Here is a 16,248-nt window from a genome sequence, read left to right on the forward strand (position 1 = left end):
CCCTAGCGCCGCGTAATGGAGTGAGAGCCTGTTACTTGTCCCAGTTTCTGCCAACCTAGCAGTTTGAAAGCATGTAAAAATGGAAGAAGAAAAATAGGAACCGCCTTTGGTGGGAAGGTAACAGCATTCCAGGCACTTTCAGCATTTAGTCATGCCAGTCATATGAACACGGAGATGTATTCGGACAGCGCTGACTCTTTGGCTTTGAAACGGAGATGAGCACTGACCCCCTAGAGTGAGAAATGACTAGCACACATATATGTGCAAGGAAAACCTTTATCTTTATGCTACCTAGAGTCACTTGTTTGTGAGATGGGCAGTTATATAAATTTGAGAAATAAAAAAGTCAACAAAGATGAAAGCTTGGCTTTCATTCAAGATGGTTGTTTAGTCAGATAGGCAATGGCTTGTACTTCAGGAGATGTATTAATAATGGTGTACTAAATGTTATTGGATGGAATCTATTTTTGAGTCCTTAAATAGCTCCCAAGAAATCTCTGGCACAAAGGTGACAGCCACAAACCACAACAGAGATATAAATCTCTGAGAGAGAAGAGAAGGATAAACAACAAATTAAAATTATCATTAATTTTGTTAACTACCAAACTGGAGGTGGCTGAGAACAAACTATCTCAGCTGCAAGATCACAAGAAACTTGTTAACACAGCTATAAGTGATTTAATGAAGTCTAATAATAGCTTTCAGGACATATCAAATACTTAAAATGTCTTGGATCCAATATATGCATGGTAGGAATTCCCAAAGAAGAGAAAAGGCATCACTGTGTGAAACATTAGTTTTGTCAGATTAGATAGATATTGAGAAGGGCCATTTTGTTCCAGCTTTTCTTTTTCTTTAATAGCTGAACTATCTTGACCATTTATTGTGACCTTTCTCCGTTTTGCTGTGAAAAATTCAGTCCCAAAGCCAATCTATTGGTAAATGAGCAAGGAAAGAATAAGCCTCACATGTTCTTTTCCCCAGATATAGAACATGTGTATATGCTCAATTCCTCAGTATTATAATGTGACTATTTTGCACATTGCACTGCTAATATGCACTGTGCTTAAAGTGAGCTCGCTATTGAATCATTGAACCACAGAGTTGGAAAATATTATTTAGGTCATTGAATCTGCCTTGAAAGAGCGTAGCTGAACATAATATCTTTCTCCCAAGATGAGCATGCTGCTGAACCTATTAACTCATAAACTGAAGAACCGAACATTAGTACTAATGGGAAACTGATCATCCTAGACCAAGGCAAGTCCAAAAATGCTAAAGAATTCCTGGAAGCCTGGCCCTCTGAGAAATTGGCTATCAACAGGCACATAGAGATATACAATATCTATATACCATACAAAAGAGATAATCACTAAACCCAAAAGGTACAAAAAGATGAGAACATCTCCTTAGCAGCAATTAATAGCCAGATAAGCAAAAATTAACTTAACCAAGACTAACATTAGACTAACAATCATGAACAATATCCCAATCAAGGAATTGCCAAAGAAGTTAACAGTAAACAGCCCAACAAAAGAACCACCAAGACCACCATGAACACTGGCAGGGCAAGTCACTAGAATATATAATAATAACAACAACAAAAAAACCATGCTCCCTACTAGCACTTATAAAGTTATGTAATTTGGGTTAAAAAAAATTGCAAGGAAACAACCAAGCTCAGAGACCACCAAGGACCCTTCATTTCAATACTGAGCTACAAATATTCTCTTCCATCAAAATGAGGGATTGTGAGCAGTCCAGGAAAGGATCCAATTGGCGCACTAGACAAATCTGTGCAAAGGCATACTAGCAAAAGGAGAGTGGTGTAAAAAAGAAAGGTCCATGATCTGGGGTACCCACATTGCTGGGGGGGCTAGGGCTTGATTGCTTTCCTCCTATCAACCTTGATTGGAAAGGATTATATACAGTATATGAAGGAAAGAGGAGAACCACCATAATACAGTGTCTTTCACTCCCAGGCCCTGAAGCCAGTTCAGACCAGAGGTAGGTTGCTCCCGATTCGGGCCAGATCAGGCAAACTGGTAGTAACGGTGGTGGGAAGCTCCGCCCACCTGCCTGGACACTTATGCACATGTGTAAAAGTGTTGCGAGTGAACCGATAGTAAAAATATTTGCAACACACCACTGGTTCAGACATCATGTTCCATAATGGTGAAAACCACCAAGAAGTCCAGGAAGGTTGCATCACCTCCATCCCAAGCCCTCAAAGATCATCAACAAATGTTACCAAAGACATTTCAATGCTATTCGCCAGGGCTGAACCCAGACTGAAAAGGATCCAGATAACACATTTCATCCAGGACTCTTTCTTCCAACCATTCTCTCATCAACCTTCCCTAAAAAGGAAAGATTGGAGACAGACAAAGATTGTTTAGTACTGTGAACAACCCCACTGAGGTTGTGGGATCAAAAGATGGCCTCTTGAGAAGGGGCTGCACCACTGCCTTCTTCAGACCTTCTTTAGACCAGACAGTACCACTCCCTCCTACAAAGAGATATTAATCACTGCTTGTGTCAAACACATGCCATCTCCTTTGACTAACCAGTCAAAAGGGCATAGATCCAGAACACAGGTGGCTGAACTCGCAGCCCTAAGAATCCTGTCCACTTCCTCAAAAGCTACCACTCCTCCCAGATAACAAAGCTTAGAGGTGTCTCTGTCACCTTCTTATTATCTGCACAGCCAGATCTAACTCTGAGTGGTCAAGTAACTTTATCTGACAGATTCTAAAAATATTCCTCACAGCAACCTTGCAAAGGTTCCTCTGCTCCTTCTTACCCAGGAGGGATCTAGTTACCCAAACAGGGCTGATGGTTGGCTACCTGCAGATGCAATAAGGACAGTGAAGTAGTTATGCTTTGCTGACCTAATATGGGCTCTTACGTGTGCTCAGTCAGCCTTGATCTTTTCTTCCTCCAGCTGTGCTTTAAGCACGTCTTATGGTACTTTATTTCTCTGAGCTGCTTGGTAAACCATGGGACTCTATGGAAACCACAGACAGAAAGAGTCCACACAAGGTCAAAGGTTCCCATCATCAGCTCATTCCAAGCTGCAACGAGAGCCTCTCCCAAATAGTGTAACAAAGTATCAGAAAAGACCCAAAACTCCTGCTTGAAACTACACTGGCCCATCAGGTGCCAAGTAGGATCAAGTAGGCTCCACCCACCTGAAATGGGAGCCAGGTAGGGGTTGTTTTGTTTTTGTTTTGCTCTTTCCTTTCCTACTTTCTATTACTTTGTGTAACTTTTATTTTCTGGATTAAAAAGTTTTAATAAAAATTATACATAAAAGGTCATTTGCTCCTTTCTATTTATTTATTTTTTTAATTGTAAAATGCATCAACGTTCTGACAAATTGTCCTGAGAGCAAAATAATGACAAACATAAGATTTCCTTCCAATAACCTACCGGGTTTGCAGCAGGGGTGAGTTCTGGCCAACTTTACTGCCGGTTTGCTCGTGTGCATGCTGGATGCACGCTGTGCGCACATGCACACTTCAATTAAAATTGTTCTGTGCATGCGCTTGTATACAAGATGGTGATGGTGATGACAGCGACCGGGGAACCAGTTCAGGGGCTTGGCAGGCTTGGGTCGCTGCTGATTCTTAGCGAGGGCCGCCATACCAGTACCAGTTTGGCAAAACTGGGCCGAACCTGTAGGGACCACCTCTGGTTTTCAGGCATTACAATAGGCAGACAGGCTCTTTTGAGAAGACAAACCTAGTACTTTAGTTTGTGTCATGATTTTTTGGGGTAGATTTTGAGAGAGCAATGGCTGATCTTTTTCCCAAGTTGCACGTTGTTTATCTAATCCTATCAGGGATGCTTTCAACCAGCTGAACCTTTTGACCAATTAAAAGGCTGCTTCACAAAGAAATGTAATTGCCGATGTAAGATATTCTCTCTCTCTCTCTCTCTCTCTCTCTCTCACACTCTCTCCCTCCCTCCCTCCCCTTCTCTGCCCTCCCACTCAACCCTCCCTCCCCTCCCTCCCTCTCTCCCCCCACCTCTGTCTCTCTTTCCTGCCCCTTTTGAGTCAGCATGGACTACTGGAGAAATGCCTGTAGAAATGTGTAGCATAAGGTGACCAGACGTCCCGATTTCAGCGGGACAGTCATGATTTATAACAATTTGTCCCATGTCCCGGGGCGTTTTTAAAAAGTCCCGATTTTCTGGCTTCATGTTGAAAGCCCAGTGGATTTGCTTAAGAAATCCTAACCGGGGCAAGAAAAAAGACACCCTATCTAACCTCTCTCTCTGTCTCAGTACTTTCATTGAAGATATTAAAATGTTAAAGCAACAAAACGGACACCCCCGCGCCCCTTTTACCTCATTTTATAAGAAAAAATGACCAAGTACCATAGAGCTCCAGGAAATGCTTGGCTAGAGAAGCCGCGAGTGTTACTTCCTGGATTTTCCGGAGGGGAGGGGCACAGAAGTTGGAGGTCGGCTCGTGTGGAAAAAAATGATGGCAAAGTTTCTTTGAAAAATATTTCCCTGACTAATTTCACCATTTTAATTTGCTCAGTTCTTTGTATTAACATCTATATCATTCTGGATTGACTTGGAGTGCTCACTTGTCCCTGCTGGTAAGTGAACTGGGTTTTTTTCTTTTATTTTTTAATGTATTTTAAAATAATATTTTACTTATTGTGCATAGCATTTTTTAAAAGTTTTATTCTGTGTGGATTCTTTTTTTAAATTGTCTTAGACTATTTAAAAAAAGATTCTATCCAAAATACAAAATACCAGCTGCAGTTATTCACTTAAGAACTGTGGCAAGAAAGGTGGTATAGTGACCAAAGTTACAATGGCATTGAAAAAAGTGACTGATGACCATTTTTCACACTTAGCAACCATTTTCACACTTAGCGACCGTTGCAGCATCCTCATGGTCACGCAATCAAAATTTTGATGTTTGGCAACAGATTTATATTTATGATGGTTTCAGTGTCCTGGGGTCATATAATCACCTTTTGACAAAGTCAAATGGGGAAACCAGATTCACTTATGTTACTAACTTATCAGCTGCAGTTATTCACTTAAGAACTGTGGCAAGAAAGGTGGTATAGTGACCAAAGTTACAATGGCATTGAAAAAAGTGACTGATGACCATTTTTCACACTTAGCGACCATTTTCACACTTAGTGACCATTGCAGCATCCTCATGGTCACGTGATCAAAATGTTGATGTTTGGCAAGAGTTACAATTTATATTTGTAAATTATAGTTATGTTGAAATAAAAAAAATTACAATACTATTTTTGTGTTATATGAAAATTTTTGTTGCTCCATATAAAATTTTTAATCAAGCCCCACCCCCTGCCCCAGTCAAAGGTGTCCCTCTTTACCAATCTGAAAATCTGGTCAGCTTAGTGTAGCATAAAGTAAGTATCAAATATTAAACCTGCAGCAGTTTAAAAACACAGAAAACATGTTTTTTAATCTACTCCAATGTGCCTTTTAAAATCAAACAACATTTTATATTAAGACCAGCCAGGAACCAAAAAAAGTTATAATATGTATGTTGATATTTAGATTTTAGTGACCACTGTGTCCATTGGATTAATAATAATGTTTCTTACAGATGAAGGATTATTCATTTGAAACATAAGTAATACTATACATTTGCACAGGGACCATGTACATTATATTGCCAAAAGTATTCGCTCACCCATCCAAATAATCAGAATCAGGTGTTCCAATCACTTCCATGGCCACAGATGTATAAAATCAAGTACCTAGGCATGCAGACTGTTTTTACAAACATCTGTGAAAGAATGGGTCGCTCTCAGGAGCTCAGTGAATTCCAGCGTGGAACTGTGATAGGATGCCACCTGTGCAACAAATCTAGTCGTGAAATTTCCTTGCTCGTAAATATTCCACAGTCAACTGTCAGCTGTATTATAAGAACATTAAAGTGTTTGGGAACAACAGCAACTCAGCCACGAAGTGGTAGGCCACGTAAACTGATGAGCGGGGTCAGCGGATGCTGAGGCACATAGTGCGAAGAGGTCGTCAACTTTCTGCAGAGTCAATCGCTACAGACCTCCAAACGTCATGTGGCCTTCAGACTAGCTCAAGAACAGTGTGCAGAGAGCTTCATGGAATGGGTTTCCATGGCTGAGAAGCTGCATCCAAGCTATACATCACCAAGTGCAATGCAAAGTGTTGGATGCAGTGATGTAAAGCATGCTGCCACTGGACTCTAGAGCAGTGGAGACACATTCTCTGGAGTGACAAATCGTGCTTCTCCATCTGGCAATCTGATGGATGAGTCTGGGTTTGGTGGGTGCCAGGAGAACGGTACTTGTCTGACTGCATTGTGCCAAGTGTAAAGTTTGGTGGAGGGTGGATTATGGTGTGGGGTTGTTTTTCAGGAGCTGGGCTTGGCCCCTTAGTTCCAGTGAACTCTGAATGCTTCAGCATATCAAAAAAGTGTGGACAAATCCATGCTTCCAACTTTGTGGGAACAGTTTGGAGCTGGCCCCTTCCTCTTCCAACATGACTGTGCACCAGTGCACAAAGCAAAGTCCATAAAGACATGGATGACAGAGTCTGGTGTGGATGAACTTAACTGGCCTGCACAGAGTCATGACCTCAACCCTATAGACCATCTTTGGGATGAATTAGAGCGGAGACTGAGAGCCAGGCCTTCTTGTCCAACATCAGTGTGTGACCTCACAAATGCGCTTCTGGAAGAATGGTCAAAAATTCCCATAAACACATTCCTAAACCTTGTGGATAGCCTTCCCAGAAGAGTTGAAGCTGTTATAGCTGCAAAGGGTGGATCGACATCATATTGAACCCTATGGATTAGGAATGGGATGTCACTTACAGTAAATTCATATGGGAGTAAAGGCAGGTGAGCAAATACTTTTGGCAATATAGTGATGTCCCTACCATGTATGGACATTCAAATTACTTAATCAAATCAAAGAATGTCATCTTTTAAATGTTAAGAGAGATTGCTGCCGAAAGGACATACATCTTTAAACCCACTTTCTAAATATTTGAAAAGATTCATTTTGCTGGCTTAAGCCTCTTACTCATTTATGAAGTATAAATACTGAACAGAGAACATTGCAATCCAGCTGCTATTTAGCCTCCAGAAAATATTATACGCACTAGGTATTTTTAAGGTACATGTTGCAAAGCACCAGTCTTTATATAGTTTGAAAAGTCACAGCTTTACAATTTGGAGGTAGAGTTTGAAATGGTGCTAGTTCGTCACAAATAAACCTAAAGAATGGAGGTAGGTTAGGAAGCACAAATAAATCTCCAACGATAAACAAAACTCTACACTACTTATCAATAATAATTATGATGTCATCTAAAATATATTTAAATATTTCCAGACTAGCCTGTGATTCTTTTTCAGTTTATGCTATTGCTTATTTCTATATGGCCTGTGGGCAAAATGGTTAATAGTCAGCAACTAGCTGACTTTGGCTGATCTTGAAAAATGCTAACCAGGCTCAGACCTGATTAGATGGGAAATCACCAGGAGATCACAAAGCCGTGGATTAGATTTTTAAAAAGGTATCTCAGCAGAAGCTACCCTTGAGAAAACAATAGAGACATGACTATGTAGTCATCATGCATTGAATTGAACTCCAAGGGAATTTTCAGAAAGAAACAGCCATTCAGAACAATAGATAAGATCTAGCCAAATTTAGGCAACCAATTAGACAACCAATTCATCAATTTAAGTAGATTAAAACAAAAGAAGCCTTAACAGTAAGGAAATCAATTGTATCAGATCATCAATGGGACAGACTACTTGCAACAAACAAGCCCTATTAATTCTAACATACTGTATTTTTCAGAGTATAAGACACACCAAGGTTTTGAAGAGGCAAATTAAAAAAAAGTAGGTAGGTAGATAGATAGAGTGATAGAGAGGGAGAGAAAGAGAGAGAGATACAGTAGGTAGGTAGGGAGAGAGAGAGAGTAGTTAGCTAGGTAAGTAGATAAAGGGATAGAGAGAGAGAGAAATAGAGAGAGAGAAAGAAATACTGTAGCTAGATAGGGGGAGAGAGTGTAGGTAGGTAAGTAGAGGGATAGAGAAACAAATAGAAAGAGAGAGAGAGAGAGAGAAATACAGTAGATAGGTAGGGAGAGAGAGTAGGTAGGTAGGTTAGTAGGTAGGTAGAGGGATAGATATATATATAGAGAGAAATACAGTAGCTAGGTAGAGGGGGAGAGAGAGAGTGTAGGTAGGTGGGTAGGTAGAGGGATAGAGAGAGAGAAATAGAGAGAGAAATACAGTAGATAGGTAGGGAGGGAAGGAGAGAGTAGGTAGATATGTAGGTAGATAGAGGGAGAGAGAGATACAGTAAATAGGTAGGGAGAGAGAGAGAGTACACTCTTTGTACACTCTTTGTACACTCTTTTTCCTGTATTATAAGTGGGCCATCCAATTCTGGCAAATCTTTTTTTATCAAACAAATGTTAGAACATGGCGATGGGGTATTGTCTCAAAGTCCTCAAAATATTGTATGGTTTTATAGCTGTTGGCAACCTCTGTACAAAGAACTGCTTAATAAATTCCCTTATATTAAGTTTATGGAAAGTCTTCCGTCTTCTTTTGAAGATGATGTTTTGTTTACGCCAAATCAAATAACTCTAGCTGTGATAGATGATCTCATGGCATCTGCTGGTGACAGCGACCAAATAGAGGAGGCTTTTACACAGTACGTTCATCACAGAAACCTGAGCATTACTCTCATACTACAAAACCTGTTTTTTCAAGGTAAGAAAATGAGGACAATAGCTCTGAATTCCAAATATTTTGTTTTATTCAGAAGCTCCTGTGATCAAATGCAAATTGTCACACTGGCCAGGCAGATGTATCCCACTAACACAAAGTATTTTTAGAAGTATTCCAAGATGCCACTCACAAACCACATGGGTACCTATTAGTAGATTTGTCAGCCACCACTCCAGAATCCTATAGGCTAAGAACGGGACTCTTCCCCACTGATTGGCCTACTGTTTATACAATGAAAAAGAAGAGTAAAAAGTTGTAGCCCGGTTACCTTAGCAATAGTTCATTTAAGATATCAGAGAGGTTACGTAGAAATTGGGGGCTTTTAAAAATCTTAGTAAAGTCTGGACCAAGACAGAGAAAAGCCATCTTATGCAATGCTAATAATGACCTGGTGGGGTCAATAGCAGAAATAGCACTGAACACCCTAAAAGGAAATCTTCCTCTAAAACTTTCACAATTCCGGTCTCTAAAGAGTAAGAAGGGTGTCATTAAAAAACTGAGTGATAGAAAGGTTTCACTCAAAAAGAAGAAACAGATCATACTTCAGTCGGGTGGTTTTATAGGTCCCTTACTAGGGGCTGCTATTCCTCTGTTGACTAGCCTGTTAGCCAAAGTTGTGTCATCAGATGGAGCAGCTACAGGGCAGGACGCCTACTGTGGGGACTATAGCCATTAACCGGTTGGATGATGAGATGCGCAACATACTTCAGAGGCATGATTTGAGTGAGGATGACAAGATTAAGCTTCACAATTCTGTACTGCAGAGGTATCTAAGACTGACCAGGCAAAATGAGTCTGAAAAGGACAAACTGAATCTCATTTATCCACCGGGAGAGCCTCAGCCACTTCCAACATTACCAGAACAGCCACCACAACCAACTCCACAGACCACCACTATGGATGATACCCTAAGCGGTGTGAGCGCTCGTTACAGGAAAAATGCAGAACTTTTGCTGAACAAAATGAAACAACACCAGGACGTCTCAACCTGGGATGATCGGGGTACCTTTTTATACAAAGGTGTACCTATTCCTGGTACTAATATTTTAGACTTGGTGAAAGGTGCCTCGCAACACCGAGCCCCTACTGAGAAGCGGAAACCTAAAGAATGGGAAGATTTTATGAATGCTATGGCTGAAGTGAATGTTCCAACCTCTGTGTTGGGGTCTACTGCTGTTAAAGAGCAAATAGAAAAGTTGAAAGATACTCTGGTTGTTAATGATGACACTGCTGCTAGCCCCGACTCTGTTATGACAGCACCTTTTGGGGCTCAGAAGGCTATGTTTACAGGCACACCCACTAGCCCTTGGACAATAAAATCTAGAAGTCGGCTCAGGTTTGGTGACTGGCTCAATTTTTAAAATGAATAAAAACACAGTGATACACGTAAAAACATTTAAGTCTTTTTCTTTATTTTACAGTAAGGCATGCATGCCTGCATGCACTGGTGATGGTTACAGGGTCCAAGCCCCCTCCCCACCTTTATAGTTTTTACAAACAGCTTTACCATTTGATCATTTTTAATATCTGCATTGGAGTACATCTTTAAAATATTTTCATAGGTCACTCTTTTAGTACGGTTCAGTAGAAAAAATGCACAGTGTTGTCCGCAGGTCACAGCACTGGTGTGTTGCAATTGGCATTGGTGAAATGTGTACTTCTCAGCTTGCTGCTCTAAAAACATCACTATGGTGCAGGAAAGCTATGGCTATCTGGAGGTCTTCCATAAGAATAAAAAAATTCACCATATCCTGGAGATGGAAAGTAGAGGGCCAGCCAGTACTCGCCAGGAAGAGTGTGAGGATGGGTATTTATGATTAATCCAAACGGTCTTTTGGAGATCTGTCTCTGGGGTAACAGGTCACAAGGGTAGACCCCTAGAAAGGCCGTATTTCCAGAGAACAAGTGGAGGAGTTGCTGTGTATCCATACTCACATATAATCAAAAAGTACATTCCTTGTGTGACTTATTTCAATAAGGTTTTCAAAGATTGCATAGAGTATCATGTTAACGGTGTTGGGGAGGGGCTGTGCAAATCTAATTTCGGCTCTGAGGGTACCGTTCCTGATCAATGAATAGTGCTCAGAGCATCCCTGATTAGGATTCAAGTCAAAACAATACAAAGTATACCCTCAGTTAAACTTTTCCCGGCTGATTAACATCTGTCTGTCTTTCATGTCTTTGCCTGTTGCTTGCACCATCTGCATGTACTCTCTCACAAAAAGACCATGCTCATAATCAGGCTGAAGAGCCTTTGCGTGGATCTGTTCACCATCACGATGCAGGGCGCAGAAATTGACATTGCAGTGTTGAAAGTTGAATGGATTTCTTTCATAATCCCCACTAAAAGCTGCATTGTCCACAAACCCAATCACTAATTGTTTAGGCAGTTGACCCAGAAATAGATTTTCCTGATTACACACAAGACTACCTGCGGGAATGCTGTAAACCTTCATCCCCAGTCGATCAATGGGGTATTTGGCATTAGAGGTGAGCAAAGCTTCTGCATGGCCAAGGCGCACTCCCAGGGCTACTGTTACACATTTTACAAAGAGAGAAGCCTCCAGGAGTTGCACTTTGTAATTCTCATTGCCATTCTTCATCACACAAAATTCATTTCTGCTTCTTGTGAGTTTGACTTTCACATCTATGCCATTAATTAGCAGTCTGTCTTGAAAAAACAGATCGCTATGCAGAGGCCCAAGCAGGTCCCATTTATGACTACCGGCCGTGTGTCTCGCTCTCGCTTTGAAACCAGAGTTCCCAGCCGCTGTCAGTAGAGTACTCTCCATGAGATCTGAGTCATCTTTGTAAAATCCCCCAGAAGTAAATTGGGTGCCCAACGCATCACCACCAAAGTTGAGAATCAGTTCAATTTCAGCCCTATACAAATAGCAATGATGGCTCTGGGTAATGAGTCGATCGCCCAAGGTAACATTCAGCTGGTTAAACAGAGATGCTATGGGGTAGTTGGCCAGGGCCACCCTTGCCCCATCATCAATATCCGACCCGTCCACTTTTACAATCTTGCAACTCACATACAGGAGGGTGTTGTTTAAATCCGTGTAATGCTCACCATGCCCCGTGATGAAAAATTCCAGGGGTCTGTTGGGCGTTAGCGCTGATAAAGGGGGGATCTTGATATAGGTACTGTTTTCAATACTGGTCTGTGTAGGTGCCAGTTGAAAAAAATCTAGTTCAGATTTAACACATTCCTCTGAAGCAGAATGAATAAATGACATAACGTATTAGAATATGTCTTCCTTGTCACAGGGTTTCCTCTTCTGCGCACGTCTCCTCTTGGCATGACAGGGCTTTTTTACAAGTCTTCTCTTTTTAAACGGAATAGGTGGGCCCAATGCGTAATTCTTCCTGGCTATGGACAGCCCTGATCCATCCTGCCTGTTCTCAACAACATGTGATACAAGATCCCCCGCAACATCTCTGGCAATGTTTTTGGCAGCAGATTTCACATGCGGTTTTATGATTTCTAATCCTCACCTCAAAAAAGGCATTGCTTTTTGAAAAAGTCCACGGAACAACCCTCCTAAACTGGTCCCGTACATAATGGGGGCTCCTCGGAAGCCTGAAAGGCCTCCTCCAGCTTGTGCCCTGTAGTAAGCCACATAGTCTTGAGGTCTCCCGTGCTCCTTGTTTACAACCATCCTTCACTTTTCTGAGGCCTAAAATGAAGTTTGACAATCACCTTCCCGTGATAAAAATGCACGTTTTTGTCCTGGTCGGTTTTGATTTCTATAGTAACGGTATCGATGTGATGTTTGCTGACTGGCACATAATGTGGATGGTCATAGGTCATAGTTATGAAATCATTGTCTTGTCCCTGCACAGTTACACAGCGTAGTAACAGCACATAGAAATCACTTACTATCTGGAGCTCTACAATGTCTGTGTAAACATATAAGGTGCTGAATCCAGGGAACCTAACAGATGTCCAAGTTCTAACTAGAATGGTATGAGGTTCATCTCCTTTAAGATTAATTTTTCGACCACTGAATCATAATGTAGGGTTGTCCTAGGTCAATCCTTGGCATTTGATATGTTTGTTCATATTTTCTAACAGTTGTCAGATGCTTTTATAATACTCGCTTCTCAAAGAAAAATGCCATTTCTTTCTCTCGTTAGCAATTTCAAAATATCCAGGAGAAGTTAATGTATGCCAACTATGTGGATACTGTATCTCTGCTAGACCTACTTCCCATGGCCCTGAAAGATCCAACGATCTCACTAATTGAATAGTAAAATTAAAATTTTTGTTTTGGGGGAAAATTGCTGCTGATGCATTGCTGGGGAGGGTGATGTAAAAATCTGACATTTCAAAGATGTTGTACTTCAGTGGCCTTAACCCAACTGTTGAACTTCTCTGGCCAGCCATTCCATTTGACTAGAAACCCTCTGTGTCTCCCCCGCCCGCTTTTTTAGATAATTTTCTCTATTCTGTATATATGCTGTTGGTCAGATGGAACCTTTTGGAGCTCCTCAAAGTAAAAAGCTCCCTCTACCGAGTCACCTGCGTAATCATTTAATCTATACACCATTCTTTCCCCCCTTGTCCCCAGTTCTTTGATGATGAATATCTCATCCGTATAGGTTTGCTGATAGCCCTTTTCAAACTTCCCCTTCAGTCTAGATACCCTGACATGATCCCCCGCCTTAAGACATTTTTCCTTTCTTTTACTTTTTAAACCTACCCCATAAAGTCTCAGTCACACATCCCTTTTGTTAGACAAATTTACGGCTTTAGGAGCAGTCCCAATGCTATGATGGTAAGTGCTATTGTACCCCTGAAGAGTGTCTGCCAAAGTGTCCACATACTGATGGGTATTTCTAGTTGTGAAATATCTCCAGAGTTTGTTTTTTAGGGTTCTATTAAACCGCTCTATAACTGCTGCTTTAGTTTCACTATGTGTGACAAAATGATGAGTGCTATAACGTGTTAAAAGTTTCTTCAGCGTCGTATTCAAGAACTCTTTACCTGCATCTGTCTGTATTTTTCGGGATGCACGTCCTGTTTCAAAGATATTCTGGAAGGTGGATGTAAATTCCCTCCCTGATTTATCAGATAAAGGGGAGGCCCAGGCACATTTAGATAACACATCGATAACTGCTCAGATGTATTTTTTTCAATGGTTTTCTTTAGAAATTTTGGAGACATCTATGAGGTCGGCCTGCCATTGATGATCTAAGCCGGACACTACTGTTTTATTTCTAGGAAAATTAATTCTTGCAGGCTTATGAAGCGTATAAGCATCTTGCCCTGACAGCCACGTCTTGACTTGCTTCATGGTCAGGTTTTTATCATGTTTTCTAGCTTCCTGAAAAAGGGTATTTACTTCTCCATAACTCCCTACATATCCTGGAGCATAATAAATATGGCTTAGAACCTTTTCATGCTTCATTATATTGAAAGAACACTGACAAATAGGGCAAGCATAGACATTAACACAATCTTTTATTGGCTATACAGAGTTCAGAGGATCATGTCCCCTCCATCAAAAAAATATCCCTCACCACCACTATCAGAAGCAGAATATAGAGGTGCATGACATGCTATTTTACAATTTGTTGAATCTGTATTCCACAAATCATGTCTGCAGCAGCAAGCAAACCAGTCTTTACACAAATTGCAGCTCTTTAACTCACTGTTTAGATAGTGTGGTCTCTGGGATAGCTCAGAATCCCAGTTATAGTCTAGATCATAAAAATCTGCAGAAGCTTTGTGACCGCGGCAAATAGCACTGGAATATAAAATCGGAGTGTCTTGAAGAGCTTGCTGTCTAGGAGTTAATATTTTGGAGTCTGCAAAATATAAACCGCATCTTGTTAGTGAGTTATCCACTCCAGTGTCATTTACAACATCATAAATAAAAAAACATATTTACTTACCATTGCAGGGCAATAATGAAGCATCATTCGCTGTTTCACATACTGGCCAGTAAGTACTCTGCACAGCATCATTAACATTACAACACTCCATGCTGCAGCCATGCAAAATAGGTCTGAATAAAAAAATTTCTTGATCATAACACTTGCAACAGGGTTTGTTGTATTTTGGTGACAGGGGTCTTGTGTCAGAGCATTTGATACTGGCTTTTGCTGTTGTTTTAAAAACATCTTTGGAATCAGAGGTTGCCATCTTCAAGAGACTGCTGAAATTAAGGCAAACTAACCAGCTCTTGTAATGACAAGTGTGCCTTGTGCATGCCAAGAATCACAGGAGAGTGGGGTGGGTGGGCGGGGTAAGGCATGTCCGGGCATGTCCCACACATGTCTCTTGCACATGCCCAGAATCACAGGGGAGTGGGGTGGGTGGGCGGGTAAAGCCTGTGCGGACATGTCCCAGGCATGCATGAACAGGCTTATCCCCTGCATGCAACCTGGTGGGGTTGCCTATTGTGAACATTTTAATTCCTGTTAATATTCCTTGTCTTTTCCTGTTGGTGGGCTTCAATCTATCTAGAAATAAATACCTTTTAGAGAAAAAATGGTTAAATGCAGACTCCATGTCTCAACAAAAATTAAAACCAACATTGCCTAGAAATAAATACCTTCTAGGGAAAAAAAAGTGGGTTTAAATGCAGACCTTAGGAGATTGATTGCAAATAAAAAACATTTTTTTATTTCACAAACCCCCCTCCCCCCTTGAATGTCCATAGAATTAATCTAGGGTTAAACTAATCATGTACACAGAGTCTTGGCATCTTTCTTGATGGGGTAAGTTTCAACACGTCTTATCTGAAAAAATAGGGCTAGGATATTGCACAACACCTTATCTGTTAGGGCTACTCATCATGATGGGCTTAGGCCAATACAACATATCCGGCTAGGGTTATGATCTTGTGAAACCTGCACCACGTGGGGTCAATTATGCATATCCCAGCCGGGGAGGAGGGCTATGCATGTCACATCCGGAGGGTGGGGGGCTGTGCACGTCACTTCTGCTTAGGGGCATGATCTGGTGATGTAATCAGCATGTGGGTTTAGATTCCAAAACATTTAGACTTTAGAAGTCCCAAGCTTTAAAGTTTCTAAAGCTAGCAGCAGCAAATTGACAAGATTCAATACTTCACATATGATGGCATTAATGAAATGGAATGTACAAATATAATTCTGTAAAACTCTTTCAGACCCTGTTATAGAAAATAAAGCCGGAATGCCTGGTTATAAAGCAAGGAAAATGGATTCATGGGAAAATATGAGAAACACAAAATTAATCTATCTTTTCGGTTCTGATATTTGGCCTCTAATTTTAGTATTTGGGTAATTTACAAATAGCTAGTTATTGCTGGATGAGGTAGTCTAAGGTAAAGGTAAAGGGGCAGTGCTCATCTCTGTTTCAAAGCCGAAGAGCCAGCGCTGTCCAAAGACATCTCTGTGGTAATGTGGTTGGCATGACTAAAGGATGAAAGTGCACGGAGCACTGTTACCTTTCC

The 16,248-nt window shown here is 41.0% G+C and overlaps 1 protein-coding gene across 1 annotated transcript; it reads right to left on the reverse strand.

The window, feature by feature from the left end:
* Positions 1–10,929: 10,929 nt before the first annotated feature.
* On the reverse strand, positions 10,930–12,039 carry LOC116508953 (uncharacterized protein F54H12.2-like). The gene has a single exon (XM_032217810.1). It carries the CDS (start codon positions 12,037–12,039, stop codon positions 10,930–10,932), a length of 1,110 nt encoding a protein of 369 aa, XP_032073701.1.
* Positions 12,040–16,248: the final 4,209 nt, after the last annotated feature.

The sequence above is a fragment of the Thamnophis elegans genome, chromosome 5, assembly GCF_009769535.1.
Source record: "Thamnophis elegans isolate rThaEle1 chromosome 5, rThaEle1.pri, whole genome shotgun sequence".
Lineage (NCBI taxonomy): Eukaryota > Metazoa > Chordata > Lepidosauria > Squamata > Colubridae > Thamnophis > Thamnophis elegans.